General features: G+C 41.7%; 1 protein-coding gene across 8 annotated transcripts in view; it reads right to left on the bottom strand.

Annotated features, from left to right (window-relative positions):
* Window positions 1-27,143, bottom strand: part of LOC125673517 (uncharacterized) — a 40,851-nt gene extending 13,708 nt beyond the window's left edge. The window contains exons 1-4 of one of the 8 annotated variants that reach the window (XR_008803379.1): window positions 26,234-27,142; window positions 12,299-25,733; window positions 10,242-10,390; window positions 8,185-8,333 (exon numbers count right to left, since the gene is read on the bottom strand). Coding sequence is in view for 1 of the 8 variants with exons in the window: in XM_056166629.1 (XP_056022604.1) it covers window positions 5,446-6,504 (1,059 nt within the window). In the remaining 7 variants the exon portion in view is untranslated. Of the gene's footprint in view, window positions 1-5,170; window positions 6,741-8,184; window positions 25,734-26,233 lie in introns of those variants that run through there. The other 7 variants (XR_008803378.1, XR_008803369.1, XR_008803371.1 and 4 more) reach the window with 7 other exon arrangements.
* Between the last annotated feature and the right edge of the window lie 232 nt (window positions 27,144-27,375).

Here is a 27,375-nt window from a genome sequence, read left to right as displayed (position 1 = left end):
GTTTACATCAGGGCTGATTTGCTTGAACACCTCTGTTGGAGCCAGACATTCCATCCTGATCGCTTCAGAATTCAAAAGGGAGATACCTGTTTTCTGAATCCAGACTGAATATTTTCTGGAGAAAGTGCTCTAGTGTATGCTTTGCCAGCAACATCACATACATTATATCGGGTAATGTTAGCAGAGGACTCCCTCATCAATTTGTGGCACAGGTTGTTGTATATTTCCTCTAAGGGACCATAGCAGGAGACATCCATGGGCTGCAAGATGTGACTGGTATGTGCAGGTAAAATGAAGATGATGATGCCCTGCTGTTTTGCCCATTCTACCAGATTAACAGAAACATGGGAGCGGTGTCCATCCAAAAGTAGAAGAACCTTTTCATTGTCTCTCAGAGGTACAAACTTCAAGAAATGGTTTTCTAAATATTCACGGAATATAACACCATTTGACCAACCTGTTTCACTCATAGTCCCATTAGTTCCTGGACATGCCCCATTTAATAATTCTGGTCTCATCCGCTTCCCGGGGAAAATAAAAAATGGTGGTATGGCAACTCCTCCGAGAATAGTAATAGTTTTCCCCCTACCAGAAGTTACAGCCTGTGGGCAGTATGTGGAATCACTTACAACTGATGGTGGTTTATGATCAATGGATATGCCTTTTTCATCTATGTTATAAATGAGATGCGGCTTGTCATGCATGTCATATGTTGAGATAGTGTTTGCAAGATTCTTGAAATACTCAGCAACTGTCTCTTTGGATGCCATCTTTGCTCGCACATGTTCAAGTCCCCTTGGCTTTAAGACTTTGAGCTCAGGCCATCTTTTGAGAAATCCCCTAATCCACTTCATTGTAAATGGCTTGTCTATTGTTCTTTTGCCAAGATGCACAGCATAATCAGATGCAATACCAACACATTCCTGTCTAGTGTATCCATACCCATAAGCTGCCATTGTCTTAAAATGTCTAACAAGATTTACTTCTTCAAAGCACTCCAGCACAGGACTTTTTCCAAAAACTGCAGTTTCTGGATCTACCTTCTCTAGAACTCTATCCCTGAGAGTTGTATCAGGCACATAAAACATTCTCGATGCTTTTTTAACCGACATTTTGTGTTCCTTTACCATTTTGTAGGCGTTTGTCAAAGCTGTGGGAGAATACAGTCTGTATTTTTTCTTTTTGGACACAGGATTAACCTAATAATAACACAAAACATTTTAAAAATGCTATAAGGAACTTCACTCTTCGTAACGAAAAATTATCTTTGTTTGGCCTTAAACATTCCAATCAGATCACATGACTTTCATTCGCTGGCTGTCAACAAAGGAGACAACCGATGTTATATTCTTAAATTTTGGGTTTAGAAGTGTATTTTACGGAAGCCCATTAGTGCAAACCAAAACTAAATAATAAACGAAATTATTATATAAAAAACGAAATTATTATATAAAAAACGAAATTATTAAATAAAAAACGAAATTAATAAAATAAAAACGAAAATATTAAATAAAAAACGTAATTAATATATAAAAAACCCAAAATAAAAAAACAAAACGAAATTATTAAATCAAAAATGAAAACTAAAGGCTCCCATCAGTCAGGTACCTCAACAATCACTTGATTTTACACTAATTAAGTTTCGGTGGTGTGATACGGTACCAGTGTGGCTGCTAAAACTGGTGCCAGGTGGCCTTCGTTTATGCCAAGTACTGAATACTTTGCCGTGTCATGTAGAATTAATGACTTACATGTATCAGTTCACATCATTACAGTACGTTCCTTTTCTTATTTAATAATTTCGTATTTTATATAATAATTTCGTTTTTTATATAATAATTTCGTTTTTTCGTTTTTTATATAATAATTTCGTTTTTTATATAATAAGTTCGTTTTTTATTTAGTTTTGGTTTGCACTAATGGGCTTCTGTAGTATTTGACCATTTCCATCTGTGTCTTTATTTGGGATTAAGTAATCTTAGCAAATATTTGAATAAAAAAAACAGAAAAGAAAATATTACCTTTTTTGATCGCATTGTCGGCTGTTGTGTAGTAAGATGTGACGTCACATATCATAGTAAAAATTTTCTCACGGATTGCGCAACCTCGGATAAAATCTCGCGAGATACGCGAGGAAAACAAAAGGGACACGACTCTAGGACTGTAACGAATTTAGGGCCTCCGACGATAATAATATATATGTACTGACAGTAATAATGTAAGACTGTACTCTAAATCATGTTTATCTATCTGTACTGACAGTAATAATATAAGACTGTACTCTAAATCATGTTTATCTATCTGTACTGACAGTAATAATGTAAGACTGTACTCTAAATCATGTTTATCTATCTGTACTGACAGTAATAATGTAAGACTGTACACTAAATCATGTTTATCTATCTGTACCACAGGCACTGGTTTCTGTTAATGACTTATGACCTCTGTATACTAATAATGTAAATGACTTATGACCTCTGTATACTAATAATAACACAAGGTACCTAGCTTCAAATGACACCGAATGGCACCCCTGAGAATGTCGGCCTTTTGAGCTTCCAGGGAATCTGCGATGCAAATGTATTTACTACCGTTGTATTGTACAATCATTCAACTTAAAAACCATGTATGACATGACTGCATTCATTGCCTCTTATCGCCGAAAACTGCAACAAAACATGGATCTACAGCTCGAAAGCTCAAAAGGCCGACATTCTCAAGTGCCATTCGGTGTCATTTGAAGCTAGGTACCTTGTGCTATTATTAGTATACAGAGGTCATAAGTCATTTACAGAAACAAGTGCCTGTGATCTGTACTGATAGTGGAGTTTTACGAAGAGGTTTACTTTTACATTCGGCGGCTGACTTTTAAAGGGATCAACTCCAACTTCAGAAATTGGACCGAAATGAATATACAGACTGTTTCAGTAAAAACACCAAAACCGACAATTATGTTTATTACAAGGGTATTGTAAACTCTTTAGCAACTCTTATTCTTTCTACATTTGTTCGACACTGCATTGTGAAAATGCACTACTCGTTTTAATATTTTACTTAGTTAAATTTATCGCTATACAAATGCACATGTAATTTATTGACTGCAAATAACGAGCTGAGAAGTGCATGAATGGACCCAGAAAATTGCCATAAAGAGTGTTTTTAAGCTTAACTGTATATCATGTACCACAGCGCACTCATTGTAAGCAGAAGATTTCAAGTTATCCTGACATTTCTAAATAATGTGTCATCAGCTCTGAAAGCTTAAATATTCTCTATACCTCTGATCTTACGATTCTGGCTCCCCAAGGAACAAAACAACATCTACCCACCAACACAAATACTTTTGGACGGGCGGCAGCTCTATATTAGACCAAAAAATCGAGGGGTAGGCTTGTCGAAATTTATTTTTTCATAGCCCCTTCCTCTCATTATAAAAAAAAATGTTACGTCCTTGTTTCCCCTCTCTTTCGTGTTGAATCTCTTGGTCTTAGTGTGAAGACAACAATACGTGATGTGTAATTGTATACATGTATACGTATACATGTATATCAATATACACAGTAGAATCAGCCATGTTTGTGGTAATAACTCATGAAAATTGGCCCCCGTGAAAATCGATTACTCCCTAGTATACTAGTATATTCTATACATTATCGATATAAACATTTGACATGTGCTTGTCCTTTAGAAATGCCGTACCCCGTGGATATCCGGGTTAGAATAGGTCCTTTGCAATATCCCTTGCTTGTCGTAAGAGGCGACTAAATAGGGCGATCCTTCTGATAAGACCGGAAAACCCGAGGTCCCGTGTCACAACAGATCAATCTCTACCCAGAGTTGTCGTTCCTTGCTCTCACTTACACCTCTGTTAACGTCTCAAAATAAGCAATGTTATTCCACATGTAAATCCACTTTTTTACGGCTAATAAAACTAAGAACGATTTTATAAAATATCGGAAAAATGTAGGACAAGCAACTATTTGTAGATTTTTTCCATTACTATATATTCTTCATGTACCTATGTATAGGCCTGGTGCAATAGAACTACCCAATATCCACGTTTCAACCCAAATCAATGTTTCTTGTGTCACAAAAAGACTTGACATCTGCTCAATATTTATTTATTTACGTATATTTTTGTAACTGAAGTCAAAACCATACTTTATTTGAGCATACGTGCCATTTTACAAAAATCTTGTAAAACCCTTGAAACGTTGACAGAGGTGTAAGTGAATGTAAGGAACGATAATTCTGGGTAGAGATTGACAACAGATGTGGCATGATAAAAATCCATCCCTGCTCAAAGGCCGTAAGCGCCGAGCAAAGGCGTACATTTTGCAGCCCTTCACCGGCAATAGTGACGTCTCCATGCACATGATTGATCGTTTGCTTTTACGTCCCTTCCTGGATTTTTCACTCATATTGAGAGGGCACCATCTGTAGGTGAAGTATCACAAATGTAGACCCGGCCTACATGTATGTTTAGCACTCAGCGCAGTTGTAGTGAGGGTTCTTTATCGTGCCAACGCATGCCGCTGCACTGGACCTCCGTTTTTAATGGACCTGTGATCTCACTTCTAAATACCGTGTGTTTGGCGAAGGTTTAATCACAATTCTAACGCCTTAGGTTTGCCATATGAGTAAAACAAATCTTGAGAGGGACGTTAAACAATATTAAATCTATCAGTCTTAGGTTTGACGCGGGCATGGCACAAACGGGGATCAAACTCACCACCTCCCGGTTACGAAGCGAACGCTCTACTACTAAGCTACCGCGACCCCATATGAGTGAAAACTTATCGAGTGGGACGTTAAACAATAAATACAACATCTGAATGCGGTAAAGTCTGAGAATTTTGCAAATACCACTTTCAATATTTTTTTCATATTTGGAGTTGGTCCCTTTAAACTGTAAAAGTCAGCCGTCGATTGCAAAAGTAAGCCTCTTCGTAAAACTCCAGTGCTAATGTAAGGCTGAATTCTAAATCATGTTTATCTATCTGTACTGACAGCAAAAATGTAAGACTGTACTCTAGATAATGTTTATCTATCTGTACCGACAGTAATAATGTAAGACTGCTTTATCTATCTGTACCGACAGTAATAATGTAAAACTGTACTCTAAATCATATTTATCTATTTGTACTGACAGCAAAAATGTAAGACTGTACTCTAAATCATGTTTATTTATCTGTACTGACAGTAATGATGTGATACTGTACTCTAAATCATGTTTATATATCTATTAATACATTAAAACATAATACAGATAACAAACAAAATAATGTTCAATTAGACAAATATAAACAAATTCACATTTACTGTCAATACACATGTTAATTACAAATCACAAACACTGGTGTAATCAACATAGGACTGTAATTAACGTGGTGTTTATAATGAAGTTAATTCAGTAAATATGTAATTAACACAGTGTTTAAATGTTTAATTAACACTGTATTGGAATTTCTTCACTTTAGCAGTGACACATTCAGCCACAAAGAGGTTGTCTCTGATGTCCACACATAAACCCCATGGACGCTCTAAATTCTGAATGTAACGGAGGAACTGTCCGTCCTGATCTAGGATGTGGATACGGTGATTTTTAATGTCTGCTGTCAGAATGTGACTCTGACTGTCTGTAGTGATGCCAACAGGTTTAAATGATACCTCGGTATTAGAGGGAAGATCAGCGTATCTAAATCGGAGTTTTCCTGACTGATTGACCACCACTACTGCTCTAGCTCCATAGTCAGCCACACAGACATCCAGGTTTCTGTTCTCACTGATGTATTTATAGAAAGGATCAGATGAGTAGAGAGGACGACCTTGATCATCAAACTGAATGGTTTGTGTCTCTGAAGAACCAGAGTAACGCACAACTTTGGATTGTTTGTTATCATCACTAAACATGGTAACCAGGAGATCATCAGAAGAGGTACAGCAGACATTGAGAGGTCTCCATCCCTGTAGTGTGATCTCGGTTTGTGTGTGTTTATTCTTCACTAGGTTTACAGTTTCATTCCAATAGTCAGTATAAATAAGATCTCCGTTCCGTGTCGATGCAATGTCCCCTGGTCTGTTCCCTGACTTGGTTTGTATTGATGTCAGTAGTTTACCCTGAAGGTTGAGGAGCTTCATGAATTCGTTTTTCCCACATGTCCAGACTTGTTCATCACTGAGACAGCTAACACTGTATAGTCTGTCATACTCAGTGTCTATGGTGGCGGTGAGGCGCGGAGCATCAAGCAGTGGTCTGACTGGTGATTTCATTGTATAGCCTTGTTTTTCTGTGTTAATGGATATTGGTGACAGTGATCCAAACATTTTATTAAGTTTTTCTGTGTTGATTGTTGGAGTAGATAAGCTTGGTAATGCAACTTTGATTTTAGGAGGCAGTTTCTTGAATTCCTCATTTCTAGATTTGTAAGTTGATGTTAAGGAGATATCATTGGTGTCCAGAATATTTTTCATTTCTAGAATGACCTGTTTGATTTCAGTCATTCTGTGCGTGATTTCACCTGTGTGTTTCTCTAATACAGCCAGATGTTTAGTTTTCGTCTCTTCAATGTCTGACTTCCGTTTGTTGACAATGGCGGTGATCTCGCGGTGCCAGACTTCTCCATGTTGGTCAGCAGCTGTGGTCAGTTGCTCGTAATTTGTTTCTAACTCGGCTTTCTCAGTTTGGACATTGGAGGAAATTTCCTTATATCGAGGGTAAATTTTGGTCTCGAGTTCTCCTAATTAGGGCTTTCCACCTTTCAGTGGAAAGTCCTATTGTTATTGTTCTGTTTATTAGGGCTTTCCACCTTTCAGTGGAAAGTCCTATTGTTATTGTTCTGTTTATTATTATTATTATTATTATTTTCCTGCCGTCAAAAAAAATCTTCGTCTTAAGACTTATCGAAAAACTTTATAGTCCATCATATAGTACTTCTTGAGAAACGAATACAGTTCACCCTGCGTAATTGAACTTTGACCCCTTACGGAGTTATTTGACCTTTCGCAGAAATCATTGTTAGCACTTCTACTTTGTAACCGTAAATGATAGGAGGATGAAACCTTTTCTAAAACATAGAGGGTAATTAGTAGAAGCGAAGAATTTCAAATGAAGGGATTCGGTGTCCCCTAAAGGGAGTTAATGCCCCCTCATGTTTTGCGATTTGTCCCCTACAAATTGACGACTCCTAAAGTCTTCGTCGTAGAGAGACGGAACCCACTGGGACGGGTTGGGTGACCTTGACCTTGAAAAAGTAGGTCAAGGTCAAAGGTCAAGGTCATCCAGAATGGCCAGAAAATGGCACTTTTTATACGCTCTTTCACGCTTCAGATAGCATCGAAATATCACATGGGTCAGCAAGGAATTTTGGACCGGTCTCGGCATCACGAATGTCAACTCTGAACTTTGACCACTCTGCGAATGGCGGCGACTTAACGTCGAAAACCCCGTTATCGCTACTCTCACTAGACCGCAAGTCGTGGAGAGGCGAGACCTTCGCCGACGAATTCCAGATGAAACGCTCTCGCACAGAAAAGTTGACCGAGGGAAACCGAGAACCCCGAAGCACGGTTCTCGCCCCCGAAAGTCTCCGACGTCGTCGTTCGAGCCCACAACTTCTTCACGGATGTAGATAGGGATGCGGGACCACTTAAACGAAGCCCCGTGACCTCTCTGACCTTCAAAATGAGGTCAAGGTCAAAGGTCAAGGTCACACTTTCTCCCCCATGTGTTTTTGAGGTTTGACCTTGAAAGTGGGTCAAGGTCAAAGGTCAAGGTCACGCATCCAGGGGCCAGTCTCCACGAGTAAGGCCAACCCACCCATCACGCCTGTCGTCCCCAAGGAAGAAATCCCCCACCCTTCAAGTGATCTGATTGTGATCAGCTGTTTCAATACACTATTTTGACCGGTCTCATGCCATGCAACAATTACAGGATTCTAGCTAATCTGACCTACACCTACACATCTGACCTACACCCACTTCTTCCATTTCTTGACTGTCTTGTCAATCAAACATGAATTCCATTTACATTCATGAAAAGACATAGGCCAGATTCAATTGTCTGCCTGCATCAACATAAAGACTAAGTTGTTTTTTTTTTTATAATGATGATGCAACTTTACTTGACAGTTGAACTCATTGACATTCCATCCCGACTGTCATTGTAAACAAATAAACACTTACCTGCAGGATCAGATGGGATGCAGTACTCCTATTCTCCGTTCAGATATCCTACATGCACTCAGACACTTTCTAATTCACCGGCCGCCATTTTGGTTGTTTGTTGTCAAAGCCTATCAATCCGTATATGCATGCCTCCTTGGGTGAAATGACTGAAAGACATTGTCTCCGTGAATTAGAACACATAGGATGAGCCATTACAAACTGTATATTCAATTCCACAATCCACAACACACACGGTCAAATCCAGTGCATCTTCACAACATCTGACAACATGAGGTTTGTATAGACTCCCAGCATGCACCAGCAGTTACTACAATCTAGGAAAATGGCACATCCGGTTTCTTTGCACCTCCAAATATCACATCTAACAGGTCTAAAGTCACCCCAAACACCTGCACAAGTCCCATTACACTTTTACCTGATATGTGCATATGTGCTGGCTACCCAACACCCACACCCCTTTTCTCCCTCAAATTTGACGGGTACTTAATGCGAAACCAAGCATTGAACACACCTCAACACTCAAATTTAGGCGGCAAATTTGAATTTCTTTTCTAGCCAAATCAATTTTTTTTTTTTTTTTTTTTTTTTTTTTTTTGTTTGGGTGAGGGTGGGATGGGGTAGGGGGGGGGGGGGGGCTTTTAGCATTTCAACACTACTGAAAAACCGCTAGAAGGTGGGAAGCCCTCTAATTGTTCGCGAACAATTAGGATCACTAGTTATTATTATTATTATTATTTTCCTGCCGTCAAAAAAAATCTTTGTCTTAAGACTTATCGAAAAACTTTATAGTCCATCATATAGTACTTCTTGAGAAACGAATACAGTTCACCCTGCGTAATTGAACTTTGACCCCTTACGGAGTTATTTGACCTTTCGCAGAAATCATTGTTAGCACTTCTACTTTGTAACCGTAAATGATAGGAGGATGAAACCTTTTCTAAAACATAGAGGGTAATTAGTAGAAGCGAAGAATTTCAAATGAAGGGATTCGGTGTCCCCTAAAGGGAGTTAATGCCCCCTCATGTTTTGCGATTTGTCCCCTACAAATTGACGACTCCTAAAGTCTTCGTCGTAGAGAGACGGAACCCACTGGGACGGGTTGGGTGACCTTGACCTTGAAAAAGTAGGTCAAGGTCAAAGGTCAAGGTCATCCAGAATGGCCAGAAAATGGCACTTTTTATACGCTCTTTCACGCTTCAGATAGCATCGAAATATCACATGGGTCAGCAAGGAATTTTGGACCGGTCTCGGCATCACGAATGTCAACTCTGAACTTTGACCACTCTGCGAATGGCGGCGACTTAACGTCGAAAACCCCGTTATCGCTACTCTCACTAGACCGCAAGTCGTGGAGAGGCGAGACCTTCGCCGACGAATTCCAGATGAAACGCTCTCGCACAGAAAAGTTGACCGAGGGAAACCGAGAACCCCGAAGCACGGTTCTCGCCCCCGAAAGTCTCCGACGTCGTCGTTCGAGCCCACAACTTCTTCACGGATGTAGATAGGGATGCGGGACCACTTAAACGAAGCCCCGTGACCTCTCTGACCTTCAAAATGAGGTCAAGGTCAAAGGTCAAGGTCACACTTTCTCCCCCATGTGTTTTTGAGGTTTGACCTTGAAAGTGGGTCAAGGTCAAAGGTCAAGGTCACGCATCCAGGGGCCAGTCTCCACGAGTAAGGCCAACCCACCCATCACGCCTGTCGTCCCCAAGGAAGAAATCCCCCACCCTTCAAGTGATCTGATTGTGATCAGCTGTTTCAATACACTATTTTGACCGGTCTCATGCCATGCAACAATTACAGGATTCTAGCTAATCTGACCTACACCTACACATCTGACCTACACCCACTTCTTCCATTTCTTGACTGTCTTGTCAATCAAACATGAATTCCATTTACATTCATGAAAAGACATAGGCCAGATTCAATTGTCTGCCTGCATCAACATAAAGACTAAGTTGTTTTTTTTTTTATAATGATGATGCAACTTTACTTGACAGTTGAACTCATTGACATTCCATCCCGACTGTCATTGTAAACAAATAAACACTTACCTGCAGGATCAGATGGGATGCAGTACTCCTATTCTCCGTTCAGATATCCTACATGCACTCAGACACTTTCTAATTCACCGGCCGCCATTTTGGTTGTTTGTTGTCAAAGCCTATCAATCCGTATATGCATGCCTCCTTGGGTGAAATGACTGAAAGACATTGTCTCCGTGAATTAGAACACATAGGATGAGCCATTACAAACTGTATATTCAATTCCACAATCCACAACACACACGGTCAAATCCAGTGCATCTTCACAACATCTGACAACATGAGGTTTGTATAGACTCCCAGCATGCACCAGCAGTTACTACAATCTAGGAAAATGGCACATCCGGTTTCTTTGCACCTCCAAATATCACATCTAACAGGTCTAAAGTCACCCCAAACACCTGCACAAGTCCCATTACACTTTTACCTGATATGTGCATATGTGCTGGCTACCCAACACCCACACCCCTTTTCTCCCTCAAATTTGACGGGTACTTAATGCGAAACCAAGCATTGAACACACCTCAACACTCAAATTTAGGCGGCAAATTTGAATTTCTTTTCTAGCCAAATCAATTTTTTTTTTTTTTTTTTTTTTTTTTTTTTTGTTTGGGTGAGGGTGGGATGGGGTAGGGGGGGGGGGGGGGCTTTTAGCATTTCAACACTACTGAAAAACCGCTAGAAGGTGGGAAGCCCTCTAATTGTTCGCGAACAATTAGGATCACTAGTTATTATTATTATTATTATTTTCCTGCCGTCAAAAAAAATCTTTGTCTTAAGACTTATCGAAAAACTTTATAGTCCATCATATAGTACTTCTTGAGAAACGAATACAGTTCACCCTGCGTAATTGAACTTTGACCCCTTACGGAGTTATTTGACCTTTCGCAGAAATCATTGTTAGCACTTCTACTTTGTAACCGTAAATGATAGGAGGATGAAACCTTTTCTAAAACATAGAGGGTAATTAGTAGAAGCGAAGAATTTCAAATGAAGGGATTCGGTGTCCCCTAAAGGGAGTTAATGCCCCCTCATGTTTTGCGATTTGTCCCCTACAAATTGACGACTCCTAAAGTCTTCGTCGTAGAGAGACGGAACCCACTGGGACGGGTTGGGTGACCTTGACCTTGAAAAAGTAGGTCAAGGTCAAAGGTCAAGGTCATCCAGAATGGCCAGAAAATGGCACTTTTTATACGCTCTTTCACGCTTCAGATAGCATCGAAATATCACATGGGTCAGCAAGGAATTTTGGACCGGTCTCGGCATCACGAATGTCAACTCTGAACTTTGACCACTCTGCGAATGGCGGCGACTTAACGTCGAAAACCCCGTTATCGCTACTCTCACTAGACCGCAAGTCGTGGAGAGGCGAGACCTTCGCCGACGAATTCCAGATGAAACGCTCTCGCACAGAAAAGTTGACCGAGGGAAACCGAGAACCCCGAAGCACGGTTCTCGCCCCCGAAAGTCTCCGACGTCGTCGTTCGAGCCCACAACTTCTTCACGGATGTAGATAGGGATGCGGGACCACTTAAACGAAGCCCCGTGACCTCTCTGACCTTCAAAATGAGGTCAAGGTCAAAGGTCAAGGTCACACTTTCTCCCCCATGTGTTTTTGAGGTTTGACCTTGAAAGTGGGTCAAGGTCAAAGGTCAAGGTCACGCATCCAGGGGCCAGTCTCCACGAGTAAGGCCAACCCACCCATCACGCCTGTCGTCCCCAAGGAAGAAATCCCCCACCCTTCAAGTGATCTGATTGTGATCAGCTGTTTCAATACACTATTTTGACCGGTCTCATGCCATGCAACAATTACAGGATTCTAGCTAATCTGACCTACACCTACACATCTGACCTACACCCACTTCTTCCATTTCTTGACTGTCTTGTCAATCAAACATGAATTCCATTTACATTCATGAAAAGACATAGGCCAGATTCAATTGTCTGCCTGCATCAACATAAAGACTAAGTTGTTTTTTTTTTTATAATGATGATGCAACTTTACTTGACAGTTGAACTCATTGACATTCCATCCCGACTGTCATTGTAAACAAATAAACACTTACCTGCAGGATCAGATGGGATGCAGTACTCCTATTCTCCGTTCAGATATCCTACATGCACTCAGACACTTTCTAATTCACCGGCCGCCATTTTGGTTGTTTGTTGTCAAAGCCTATCAATCCGTATATGCATGCCTCCTTGGGTGAAATGACTGAAAGACATTGTCTCCGTGAATTAGAACACATAGGATGAGCCATTACAAACTGTATATTCAATTCCACAATCCACAACACACACGGTCAAATCCAGTGCATCTTCACAACATCTGACAACATGAGGTTTGTATAGACTCCCAGCATGCACCAGCAGTTACTACAATCTAGGAAAATGGCACATCCGGTTTCTTTGCACCTCCAAATATCACATCTAACAGGTCTAAAGTCACCCCAAACACCTGCACAAGTCCCATTACACTTTTACCTGATATGTGCATATGTGCTGGCTACCCAACACCCACACCCCTTTTCTCCCTCAAATTTGACGGGTACTTAATGCGAAACCAAGCATTGAACACACCTCAACACTCAAATTTAGGCGGCAAATTTGAATTTCTTTTCTAGCCAAATCAATTTTTTTTTTTTTTTTTTTTTTTTTTTTTTTGTTTGGGTGAGGGTGGGATGGGGTAGGGGGGGGGGGGGGGCTTTTAGCATTTCAACACTACTGAAAAACCGCTAGAAGGTGGGAAGCCCTCTAATTGTTCGCGAACAATTAGGATCACTAGTTATTATTATTATTATTATTTTCCTGCCGTCAAAAAAAATCTTTGTCTTAAGACTTATCGAAAAACTTTATAGTCCATCATATAGTACTTCTTGAGAAACGAATACAGTTCACCCTGCGTAATTGAACTTTGACCCCTTACGGAGTTATTTGACCTTTCGCAGAAATCATTGTTAGCACTTCTACTTTGTAACCGTAAATGATAGGAGGATGAAACCTTTTCTAAAACATAGAGGGTAATTAGTAGAAGCGAAGAATTTCAAATGAAGGGATTCGGTGTCCCCTAAAGGGAGTTAATGCCCCCTCATGTTTTGCGATTTGTCCCCTACAAATTGACGACTCCTAAAGTCTTCGTCGTAGAGAGACGGAACCCACTGGGACGGGTTGGGTGACCTTGACCTTGAAAAAGTAGGTCAAGGTCAAAGGTCAAGGTCATCCAGAATGGCCAGAAAATGGCACTTTTTATACGCTCTTTCACGCTTCAGATAGCATCGAAATATCACATGGGTCAGCAAGGAATTTTGGACCGGTCTCGGCATCACGAATGTCAACTCTGAACTTTGACCACTCTGCGAATGGCGGCGACTTAACGTCGAAAACCCCGTTATCGCTACTCTCACTAGACCGCAAGTCGTGGAGAGGCGAGACCTTCGCCGACGAATTCCAGATGAAACGCTCTCGCACAGAAAAGTTGACCGAGGGAAACCGAGAACCCCGAAGCACGGTTCTCGCCCCCGAAAGTCTCCGACGTCGTCGTTCGAGCCCACAACTTCTTCACGGATGTAGATAGGGATGCGGGACCACTTAAACGAAGCCCCGTGACCTCTCTGACCTTCAAAATGAGGTCAAGGTCAAAGGTCAAGGTCACACTTTCTCCCCCATGTGTTTTTGAGGTTTGACCTTGAAAGTGGGTCAAGGTCAAAGGTCAAGGTCACGCATCCAGGGGCCAGTCTCCACGAGTAAGGCCAACCCACCCATCACGCCTGTCGTCCCCAAGGAAGAAATCCCCCACCCTTCAAGTGATCTGATTGTGATCAGCTGTTTCAATACACTATTTTGACCGGTCTCATGCCATGCAACAATTACAGGATTCTAGCTAATCTGACCTACACCTACACATCTGACCTACACCCACTTCTTCCATTTCTTGACTGTCTTGTCAATCAAACATGAATTCCATTTACATTCATGAAAAGACATAGGCCAGATTCAATTGTCTGCCTGCATCAACATAAAGACTAAGTTGTTTTTTTTTTTATAATGATGATGCAACTTTACTTGACAGTTGAACTCATTGACATTCCATCCCGACTGTCATTGTAAACAAATAAACACTTACCTGCAGGATCAGATGGGATGCAGTACTCCTATTCTCCGTTCAGATATCCTACATGCACTCAGACACTTTCTAATTCACCGGCCGCCATTTTGGTTGTTTGTTGTCAAAGCCTATCAATCCGTATATGCATGCCTCCTTGGGTGAAATGACTGAAAGACATTGTCTCCGTGAATTAGAACACATAGGATGAGCCATTACAAACTGTATATTCAATTCCACAATCCACAACACACACGGTCAAATCCAGTGCATCTTCACAACATCTGACAACATGAGGTTTGTATAGACTCCCAGCATGCACCAGCAGTTACTACAATCTAGGAAAATGGCACATCCGGTTTCTTTGCACCTCCAAATATCACATCTAACAGGTCTAAAGTCACCCCAAACACCTGCACAAGTCCCATTACACTTTTACCTGATATGTGCATATGTGCTGGCTACCCAACACCCACACCCCTTTTCTCCCTCAAATTTGACGGGTACTTAATGCGAAACCAAGCATTGAACACACCTCAACACTCAAATTTAGGCGGCAAATTTGAATTTCTTTTCTAGCCAAATCAATTTTTTTTTTTTTTTTTTTTTTTTTTTTTTTGTTTGGGTGAGGGTGGGATGGGGTAGGGGGGGGGGGGGGGCTTTTAGCATTTCAACACTACTGAAAAACCGCTAGAAGGTGGGAAGCCCTCTAATTGTTCGCGAACAATTAGGATCACTAGTTATTATTATTATTATTATTTTCCTGCCGTCAAAAAAAATCTTTGTCTTAAGACTTATCGAAAAACTTTATAGTCCATCATATAGTACTTCTTGAGAAACGAATACAGTTCACCCTGCGTAATTGAACTTTGACCCCTTACGGAGTTATTTGACCTTTCGCAGAAATCATTGTTAGCACTTCTACTTTGTAACCGTAAATGATAGGAGGATGAAACCTTTTCTAAAACATAGAGGGTAATTAGTAGAAGCGAAGAATTTCAAATGAAGGGATTCGGTGTCCCCTAAAGGGAGTTAATGCCCCCTCATGTTTTGCGATTTGTCCCCTACAAATTGACGACTCCTAAAGTCTTCGTCGTAGAGAGACGGAACCCACTGGGACGGGTTGGGTGACCTTGACCTTGAAAAAGTAGGTCAAGGTCAAAGGTCAAGGTCATCCAGAATGGCCAGAAAATGGCACTTTTTATACGCTCTTTCACGCTTCAGATAGCATCGAAATATCACATGGGTCAGCAAGGAATTTTGGACCGGTCTCGGCATCACGAATGTCAACTCTGAACTTTGACCACTCTGCGAATGGCGGCGACTTAACGTCGAAAACCCCGTTATCGCTACTCTCACTAGACCGCAAGTCGTGGAGAGGCGAGACCTTCGCCGACGAATTCCAGATGAAACGCTCTCGCACAGAAAAGTTGACCGAGGGAAACCGAGAACCCCGAAGCACGGTTCTCGCCCCCGAAAGTCTCCGACGTCGTCGTTCGAGCCCACAACTTCTTCACGGATGTAGATAGGGATGCGGGACCACTTAAACGAAGCCCCGTGACCTCTCTGACCTTCAAAATGAGGTCAAGGTCAAAGGTCAAGGTCACACTTTCTCCCCCATGTGTTTTTGAGGTTTGACCTTGAAAGTGGGTCAAGGTCAAAGGTCAAGGTCACGCATCCAGGGGCCAGTCTCCACGAGTAAGGCCAACCCACCCATCACGCCTGTCGTCCCCAAGGAAGAAATCCCCCACCCTTCAAGTGATCTGATTGTGATCAGCTGTTTCAATACACTATTTTGACCGGTCTCATGCCATGCAACAATTACAGGATTCTAGCTAATCTGACCTACACCTACACATCTGACCTACACCCACTTCTTCCATTTCTTGACTGTCTTGTCAATCAAACATGAATTCCATTTACATTCATGAAAAGACATAGGCCAGATTCAATTGTCTGCCTGCATCAACATAAAGACTAAGTTGTTTTTTTTTTTATAATGATGATGCAACTTTACTTGACAGTTGAACTCATTGACATTCCATCCCGACTGTCATTGTAAACAAATAAACACTTACCTGCAGGATCAGATGGGATGCAGTACTCCTATTCTCCGTTCAGATATCCTACATGCACTCAGACACTTTCTAATTCACCGGCCGCCATTTTGGTTGTTTGTTGTCAAAGCCTATCAATCCGTATATGCATGCCTCCTTGGGTGAAATGACTGAAAGACATTGTCTCCGTGAATTAGAACACATAGGATGAGCCATTACAAACTGTATATTCAATTCCACAATCCACAACACACACGGTCAAATCCAGTGCATCTTCACAACATCTGACAACATGAGGTTTGTATAGACTCCCAGCATGCACCAGCAGTTACTACAATCTAGGAAAATGGCACATCCGGTTTCTTTGCACCTCCAAATATCACATCTAACAGGTCTAAAGTCACCCCAAACACCTGCACAAGTCCCATTACACTTTTACCTGATATGTGCATATGTGCTGGCTACCCAACACCCACACCCCTTTTCTCCCTCAAATTTGACGGGTACTTAATGCGAAACCAAGCATTGAACACACCTCAACACTCAAATTTAGGCGGCAAATTTGAATTTCTTTTCTAGCCAAATCAATTTTTTTTTTTTTTTTTTTTTTTTTTTTTTTGTTTGGGTGAGGGTGGGATGGGGTAGGGGGGGGGGGGGGGCTTTTAGCATTTCAACACTACTGAAAAACCGCTAGAAGGTGGGAAGCCCTCTAATTGTTCGCGAACAATTAGGATCACTAGTTATTATTATTATTATTATTTTCCTGCCGTCAAAAAAAATCTTTGTCTTAAGACTTATCGAAAAACTTTATAGTCCATCATATAGTACTTCTTGAGAAACGAATACAGTTCACCCTGCGTAATTGAACTTTGACCCCTTACGGAGTTATTTGACCTTTCGCAGAAATCATTGTTAGCACTTCTACTTTGTAACCGTAAATGATAGGAGGATGAAACCTTTTCTAAAACATAGAGGGTAATTAGTAGAAGCGAAGAATTTCAAATGAAGGGATTCGGTGTCCCCTAAAGGGAGTTAATGCCCCCTCATGTTTTGCGATTTGTCCCCTACAAATTGACGACTCCTAAAGTCTTCGTCGTAGAGAGACGGAACCCACTGGGACGGGTTGGGTGACCTTGACCTTGAAAAAGTAGGTCAAGGTCAAAGGTCAAGGTCATCCAGAATGGCCAGAAAATGGCACTTTTTATACGCTCTTTCACGCTTCAGATAGCATCGAAATATCACATGGGTCAGCAAGGAATTTTGGACCGGTCTCGGCATCACGAATGTCAACTCTGAACTTTGACCACTCTGCGAATGGCGGCGACTTAACGTCGAAAACCCCGTTATCGCTACTCTCACTAGACCGCAAGTCGTGGAGAGGCGAGACCTTCGCCGACGAATTCCAGATGAAACGCTCTCGCACAGAAAAGTTGACCGAGGGAAACCGAGAACCCCGAAGCACGGTTCTCGCCCCCGAAAGTCTCCGACGTCGTCGTTCGAGCCCACAACTTCTTCACGGATGTAGATAGGGATGCGGGACCACTTAAACGAAGCCCCGTGACCTCTCTGACCTTCAAAATGAGGTCAAGGTCAAAGGTCAAGGTCACACTTTCTCCCCCATGTGTTTTTGAGGTTTGACCTTGAAAGTGGGTCAAGGTCAAAGGTCAAGGTCACGCATCCAGGGGCCAGTCTCCACGAGTAAGGCCAACCCACCCATCACGCCTGTCGTCCCCAAGGAAGAAATCCCCCACCCTTCAAGTGATCTGATTGTGATCAGCTGTTTCAATACACTATTTTGACCGGTCTCATGCCATGCAACAATTACAGGATTCTAGCTAATCTGACCTACACCTACACATCTGACCTACACCCACTTCTTCCATTTCTTGACTGTCTTGTCAATCAAACATGAATTCCATTTACATTCATGAAAAGACATAGGCCAGATTCAATTGTCTGCCTGCATCAACATAAAGACTAAGTTGTTTTTTTTTTTATAATGATGATGCAACTTTACTTGACAGTTGAACTCATTGACATTCCATCCCGACTGTCATTGTAAACAAATAAACACTTACCTGCAGGATCAGATGGGATGCAGTACTCCTATTCTCCGTTCAGATATCCTACATGCACTCAGACACTTTCTAATTCACCGGCCGCCATTTTGGTTGTTTGTTGTCAAAGCCTATCAATCCGTATATGCATGCCTCCTTGGGTGAAATGACTGAAAGACATTGTCTCCGTGAATTAGAACACATAGGATGAGCCATTACAAACTGTATATTCAATTCCACAATCCACAACACACACGGTCAAATCCAGTGCATCTTCACAACATCTGACAACATGAGGTTTGTATAGACTCCCAGCATGCACCAGCAGTTACTACAATCTAGGAAAATGGCACATCCGGTTTCTTTGCACCTCCAAATATCACATCTAACAGGTCTAAAGTCACCCCAAACACCTGCACAAGTCCCATTACACTTTTACCTGATATGTGCATATGTGCTGGCTACCCAACACCCACACCCCTTTTCTCCCTCAAATTTGACGGGTACTTAATGCGAAACCAAGCATTGAACACACCTCAACACTCAAATTTAGGCGGCAAATTTGAATTTCTTTTCTAGCCAAATCAATTTTTTTTTTTTTTTTTTTTTTTTTTTTTTTGTTTGGGTGAGGGTGGGATGGGGTAGGGGGGGGGGGGGGGCTTTTAGCATTTCAACACTACTGAAAAACCGCTAGAAGGTGGGAAGCCCTCTAATTGTTCGCGAACAATTAGGATCACTAGTTATTATTATTATTATTATTTTCCTGCCGTCAAAAAAAATCTTTGTCTTAAGACTTATCGAAAAACTTTATAGTCCATCATATAGTACTTCTTGAGAAACGAATACAGTTCACCCTGCGTAATTGAACTTTGACCCCTTACGGAGTTATTTGACCTTTCGCAGAAATCATTGTTAGCACTTCTACTTTGTAACCGTAAATGATAGGAGGATGAAACCTTTTCTAAAACATAGAGGGTAATTAGTAGAAGCGAAGAATTTCAAATGAAGGGATTCGGTGTCCCCTAAAGGGAGTTAATGCCCCCTCATGTTTTGCGATTTGTCCCCTACAAATTGACGACTCCTAAAGTCTTCGTCGTAGAGAGACGGAACCCACTGGGACGGGTTGGGTGACCTTGACCTTGAAAAAGTAGGTCAAGGTCAAAGGTCAAGGTCATCCAGAATGGCCAGAAAATGGCACTTTTTATACGCTCTTTCACGCTTCAGATAGCATCGAAATATCACATGGGTCAGCAAGGAATTTTGGACCGGTCTCGGCATCACGAATGTCAACTCTGAACTTTGACCACTCTGCGAATGGCGGCGACTTAACGTCGAAAACCCCGTTATCGCTACTCTCACTAGACCGCAAGTCGTGGAGAGGCGAGACCTTCGCCGACGAATTCCAGATGAAACGCTCTCGCACAGAAAAGTTGACCGAGGGAAACCGAGAACCCCGAAGCACGGTTCTCGCCCCCGAAAGTCTCCGACGTCGTCGTTCGAGCCCACAACTTCTTCACGGATGTAGATAGGGATGCGGGACCACTTAAACGAAGCCCCGTGACCTCTCTGACCTTCAAAATGAGGTCAAGGTCAAAGGTCAAGGTCACACTTTCTCCCCCATGTGTTTTTGAGGTTTGACCTTGAAAGTGGGTCAAGGTCAAAGGTCAAGGTCACGCATCCAGGGGCCAGTCTCCACGAGTAAGGCCAACCCACCCATCACGCCTGTCGTCCCCAAGGAAGAAATCCCCCACCCTTCAAGTGATCTGATTGTGATCAGCTGTTTCAATACACTATTTTGACCGGTCTCATGCCATGCAACAATTACAGGATTCTAGCTAATCTGACCTACACCTACACATCTGACCTACACCCACTTCTTCCATTTCTTGACTGTCTTGTCAATCAAACATGAATTCCATTTACATTCATGAAAAGACATAGGCCAGATTCAATTGTCTGCCTGCATCAACATAAAGACTAAGTTGTTTTTTTTTTTATAATGATGATGCAACTTTACTTGACAGTTGAACTCATTGACATTCCATCCCGACTGTCATTGTAAACAAATAAACACTTACCTGCAGGATCAGATGGGATGCAGTACTCCTATTCTCCGTTCAGATATCCTACATGCACTCAGACACTTTCTAATTCACCGGCCGCCATTTTGGTTGTTTGTTGTCAAAGCCTATCAATCCGTATATGCATGCCTCCTTGGGTGAAATGACTGAAAGACATTGTCTCCGTGAATTAGAACACATAGGATGAGCCATTACAAACTGTATATTCAATTCCACAATCCACAACACACACGGTCAAATCCAGTGCATCTTCACAACATCTGACAACATGAGGTTTGTATAGACTCCCAGCATGCACCAGCAGTTACTACAATCTAGGAAAATGGCACATCCGGTTTCTTTGCACCTCCAAATATCACATCTAACAGGTCTAAAGTCACCCCAAACACCTGCACAAGTCCCATTACACTTTTACCTGATATGTGCATATGTGCTGGCTACCCAACACCCACACCCCTTTTCTCCCTCAAATTTGACGGGTACTTAATGCGAAACCAAGCATTGAACACACCTCAACACTCAAATTTAGGCGGCAAATTTGAATTTCTTTTCTAGCCAAATCAATTTTTTTTTTTTTTTTTTTTTTTTTTTTTTTGTTTGGGTGAGGGTGGGATGGGGTAGGGGGGGGGGGGGGGCTTTTAGCATTTCAACACTACTGAAAAACCGCTAGAAGGTGGGAAGCCCTCTAATTGTTCGCGAACAATTAGGATCACTAGTTATTATTATTATTATTATTTTCCTGCCGTCAAAAAAAATCTTTGTCTTAAGACTTATCGAAAAACTTTATAGTCCATCATATAGTACTTCTTGAGAAACGAATACAGTTCACCCTGCGTAATTGAACTTTGACCCCTTACGGAGTTATTTGACCTTTCGCAGAAATCATTGTTAGCACTTCTACTTTGTAACCGTAAATGATAGGAGGATGAAACCTTTTCTAAAACATAGAGGGTAATTAGTAGAAGCGAAGAATTTCAAATGAAGGGATTCGGTGTCCCCTAAAGGGAGTTAATGCCCCCTCATGTTTTGCGATTTGTCCCCTACAAATTGACGACTCCTAAAGTCTTCGTCGTAGAGAGACGGAACCCACTGGGACGGGTTGGGTGACCTTGACCTTGAAAAAGTAGGTCAAGGTCAAAGGTCAAGGTCATCCAGAATGGCCAGAAAATGGCACTTTTTATACGCTCTTTCACGCTTCAGATAGCATCGAAATATCACATGGGTCAGCAAGGAATTTTGGACCGGTCTCGGCATCACGAATGTCAACTCTGAACTTTGACCACTCTGCGAATGGCGGCGACTTAACGTCGAAAACCCCGTTATCGCTACTCTCACTAGACCGCAAGTCGTGGAGAGGCGAGACCTTCGCCGACGAATTCCAGATGAAACGCTCTCGCACAGAAAAGTTGACCGAGGGAAACCGAGAACCCCGAAGCACGGTTCTCGCCCCCGAAAGTCTCCGACGTCGTCGTTCGAGCCCACAACTTCTTCACGGATGTAGATAGGGATGCGGGACCACTTAAACGAAGCCCCGTGACCTCTCTGACCTTCAAAATGAGGTCAAGGTCAAAGGTCAAGGTCACACTTTCTCCCCCATGTGTTTTTGAGGTTTGACCTTGAAAGTGGGTCAAGGTCAAAGGTCAAGGTCACGCATCCAGGGGCCAGTCTCCACGAGTAAGGCCAACCCACCCATCACGCCTGTCGTCCCCAAGGAAGAAATCCCCCACCCTTCAAGTGATCTGATTGTGATCAGCTGTTTCAATACACTATTTTGACCGGTCTCATGCCATGCAACAATTACAGGATTCTAGCTAATCTGACCTACACCTACACATCTGACCTACACCCACTTCTTCCATTTCTTGACTGTCTTGTCAATCAAACATGAATTCCATTTACATTCATGAAAAGACATAGGCCAGATTCAATTGTCTGCCTGCATCAACATAAAGACTAAGTTGTTTTTTTTTTTATAATGATGATGCAACTTTACTTGACAGTTGAACTCATTGACATTCCATCCCGACTGTCATTGTAAACAAATAAACACTTACCTGCAGGATCAGATGGGATGCAGTACTCCTATTCTCCGTTCAGATATCCTACATGCACTCAGACACTTTCTAATTCACCGGCCGCCATTTTGGTTGTTTGTTGTCAAAGCCTATCAATCCGTATATGCATGCCTCCTTGGGTGAAATGACTGAAAGACATTGTCTCCGTGAATTAGAACACATAGGATGAGCCATTACAAACTGTATATTCAATTCCACAATCCACAACACACACGGTCAAATCCAGTGCATCTTCACAACATCTGACAACATGAGGTTTGTATAGACTCCCAGCATGCACCAGCAGTTACTACAATCTAGGAAAATGGCACATCCGGTTTCTTTGCACCTCCAAATATCACATCTAACAGGTCTAAAGTCACCCCAAACACCTGCACAAGTCCCATTACACTTTTACCTGATATGTGCATATGTGCTGGCTACCCAACACCCACACCCCTTTTCTCCCTCAAATTTGACGGGTACTTAATGCGAAACCAAGCATTGAACACACCTCAACACTCAAATTTAGGCGGCAAATTTGAATTTCTTTTCTAGCCAAATCAATTTTTTTTTTTTTTTTTTTTTTTTTTTTTTTGTTTGGGTGAGGGTGGGATGGGGTAGGGGGGGGGGGGGGGCTTTTAGCATTTCAACACTACTGAAAAACCGCTAGAAGGTGGGAAGCCCTCTAATTGTTCGCGAACAATTAGGATCACTAGTTATTATTATTATTATTATTTTCCTGCCGTCAAAAAAAATCTTTGTCTTAAGACTTATCGAAAAACTTTATAGTCCATCATATAGTACTTCTTGAGAAACGAATACAGTTCACCCTGCGTAATTGAACTTTGACCCCTTACGGAGTTATTTGACCTTTCGCAGAAATCATTGTTAGCACTTCTACTTTGTAACCGTAAATGATAGGAGGATGAAACCTTTTCTAAAACATAGAGGGTAATTAGTAGAAGCGAAGAATTTCAAATGAAGGGATTCGGTGTCCCCTAAAGGGAGTTAATGCCCCCTCATGTTTTGCGATTTGTCCCCTACAAATTGACGACTCCTAAAGTCTTCGTCGTAGAGAGACGGAACCCACTGGGACGGGTTGGGTGACCTTGACCTTGAAAAAGTAGGTCAAGGTCAAAGGTCAAGGTCATCCAGAATGGCCAGAAAATGGCACTTTTTATACGCTCTTTCACGCTTCAGATAGCATCGAAATATCACATGGGTCAGCAAGGAATTTTGGACCGGTCTCGGCATCACGAATGTCAACTCTGAACTTTGACCACTCTGCGAATGGCGGCGACTTAACGTCGAAAACCCCGTTATCGCTACTCTCACTAGACCGCAAGTCGTGGAGAGGCGAGACCTTCGCCGACGAATTCCAGATGAAACGCTCTCGCACAGAAAAGTTGACCGAGGGAAACCGAGAACCCCGAAGCACGGTTCTCGCCCCCGAAAGTCTCCGACGTCGTCGTTCGAGCCCACAACTTCTTCACGGATGTAGATAGGGATGCGGGACCACTTAAACGAAGCCCCGTGACCTCTCTGACCTTCAAAATGAGGTCAAGGTCAAAGGTCAAGGTCACACTTTCTCCCCCATGTGTTTTTGAGGTTTGACCTTGAAAGTGGGTCAAGGTCAAAGGTCAAGGTCACGCATCCAGGGGCCAGTCTCCACGAGTAAGGCCAACCCACCCATCACGCCTGTCGTCCCCAAGGAAGAAATCCCCCACCCTTCAAGTGATCTGATTGTGATCAGCTGTTTCAATACACTATTTTGACCGGTCTCATGCCATGCAACAATTACAGGATTCTAGCTAATCTGACCTACACCTACACATCTGACCTACACCCACTTCTTCCATTTCTTGACTGTCTTGTCAATCAAACATGAATTCCATTTACATTCATGAAAAGACATAGGCCAGATTCAATTGTCTGCCTGCATCAACATAAAGACTAAGTTGTTTTTTTTTTTATAATGATGATGCAACTTTACTTGACAGTTGAACTCATTGACATTCCATCCCGACTGTCATTGTAAACAAATAAACACTTACCTGCAGGATCAGATGGGATGCAGTACTCCTATTCTCCGTTCAGATATCCTACATGCACTCAGACACTTTCTAATTCACCGGCCGCCATTTTGGTTGTTTGTTGTCAAAGCCTATCAATCCGTATATGCATGCCTCCTTGGGTGAAATGACTGAAAGACATTGTCTCCGTGAATTAGAACACATAGGATGAGCCATTACAAACTGTATATTCAATTCCACAATCCACAACACACACGGTCAAATCCAGTGCATCTTCACAACATCTGACAACATGAGGTTTGTATAGACTCCCAGCATGCACCAGCAGTTACTACAATCTAGGAAAATGGCACATCCGGTTTCTTTGCACCTCCAAATATCACATCTAACAGGTCTAAAGTCACCCCAAACACCTGCACAAGTCCCATTACACTTTTACCTGATATGTGCATATGTGCTGGCTACCCAACACCCACACCCCTTTTCTCCCTCAAATTTGACGGGTACTTAATGCGAAACCAAGCATTGAACACACCTCAACACTCAAATTTAGGCGGCAAATTTGAATTTCTTTTCTAGCCAAATCAATTTTTTTTTTTTTTTTTTTTTTTTTTTTTTTGTTTGGGTGAGGGTGGGATGGGGTAGGGGGGGGGGGGGGGGCTTTTAGCATTTCAACACTACTGAAAAACCGCTAGAAGGTGGGAAGCCCTCTAATTGTTCGCGAACAATTAGGATCACTAGTTCTGTTTGTAAATGTTGTTTTATAGAGCCGAGTTTTTCCAGAACATCCAATATTTTGTGGCCTCTATGTTTACCGGAGGAGATGCAGGTAGAACAAACAGGAATGCCACATTTCTCACAATAAAGTTCGCAGTCTTTGTCGGCGTGTTTCAGACATTTTGAGTATTTAGGAGTAAAATTTCTGTCTGAATAGAGTACGACATTGTGTTTTTTAGAGGAATCTGAGAGATGTTTACTGACACAGTCAGCACAAAGATTTATATAACAGAGTTTACAGTGGCTCTGAATGGGATCAATGTTACAGAAATCACACACTAGGACGTCCTGAGCACGCGGGTCCATCTCTGGGGTCAGGGGTCACATGAGTAGTTTACTGTCAATAGAAGAAATGAACTTTCATATTAATGTTGACTGGTTAAAATAAAACAATTACATTTAGTGATGTTTTGTTAGTAATATACAAATACAGTATGTCAATGTATTACATTTCTCAAGAAAAACACGCACCTTTCAATTTGACATTGAATACTTTAAACACATTACACAATATAAGAAATAAAGGTGTAGGTGTTGTGCTAGTATCATACAGGAAATATACACATAGGAAGAATTGGGTGAATTTTTACAGAATTGAAACTTAATTACAATTTAGAATAATTACACGTGATACCAAGCATGGATTTTTTAATTCAAAATTCATAGATTAATGCATAATATAAATATATGTAGAATATCTCCACTGAACTCTGAAAACATGAAATTAAGAATCTCGCTGTAAACACATCTCAGTTTTAATGATTTGACTCATTCAAACAATTATTTAATACATTTCAGAGATAGTGTAACGTGTAATGTAAATTAATATTGTCTAACCTGTAAATATCCAACATGGCGTCTATACACCCGTCTCTTCCTGATGATGATGAGTGAATTTAATGTGCGGGGCCTGCTACACTATATAAATATATATTGAGAGAGCTCCCGTCCTGTCACGTGATTTAAACGAAAACCGCGATGATTCACCCAAATTTAGAAATAAATTATTAATTTTCATAGGCTCTTATACTGTTAGAGGTGGATAAAAAAAAATCAGGGTGTGTGACGCAAGTTGGTACTTCCCCTCTACGTCCGTCACTGCTGTTTCCCTGGTCTTCACATGTTATGCTACACAAGAATTTAATCTTACATTCCGACTTGAAATCATATTTCTTGTTTACTTACTTAACCAAATAACTCGTTTCCGCGGACATTATGGGGAAACAGCCCATCAGAAAATGTGTTGTGCGAGATCGACCCTGTTTATGACGTATCTTTTCCACAGTCTTAGCGTAAAGATGAGTAATGACTAGAAAACCAATCTTCACATTAAACAAATGAATAATATGTGCACATATGTCCACTGCGCTGGTCCTCGGGGTAGGATATCATAAGATATTCAAATTGGATCATGAGAGGACGTTATATTCTATCAGTGTTAAAATTACAAAGTTCTGCCCTTATTCTGAATACTTTTATAGGTTCTGAAATACGCAATAAACTTCAAACTTTGGCCGGTATAGGTTCCATTCCATTGGCACGCACTAGCTGCAGAACTGTAGCTGTCTGAAAAAATATTATAACGGAACAGGGAGCTACAGATCCACCTCTTATAAAAACCTTCGATTTACGGCGCACAAAAAGCTGCGCACGGTTGTGGCTGGATATCGTTGTATTCCTGTGTTACTGTCTCATAAATTTAATATCAAGAAATTCTTATATTTTCCTACTATACTTATGTCTAAACATACCTTCAAATGTTCATTAAAGTCCCATACGACCCGAAAACTGGCAGGTTCAAATGATTTCGTTACCATTACCGGTGAAGGGCTTCAAAATTTAGGCCTATGCTCTGCGCTTACGGTTGTTGAGCAGGAATGGGTCTTTATCGTGCCACACCTGCTGTGACATGGGGCCTCGGTTTCTAGGGCCTCATCCGAAGGACCGCCCCATTTAGTCGCCTCTTACGACAAGCAAGG

This window comes from Ostrea edulis, chromosome 1, assembly GCF_947568905.1.
Source record: "Ostrea edulis chromosome 1, xbOstEdul1.1, whole genome shotgun sequence".
In the NCBI taxonomy this organism is placed as follows: Eukaryota; Metazoa; Mollusca; class Bivalvia; order Ostreida; family Ostreidae; genus Ostrea; species Ostrea edulis.
This window is presented reverse-complemented; position numbering and strand designations above follow the sequence as displayed.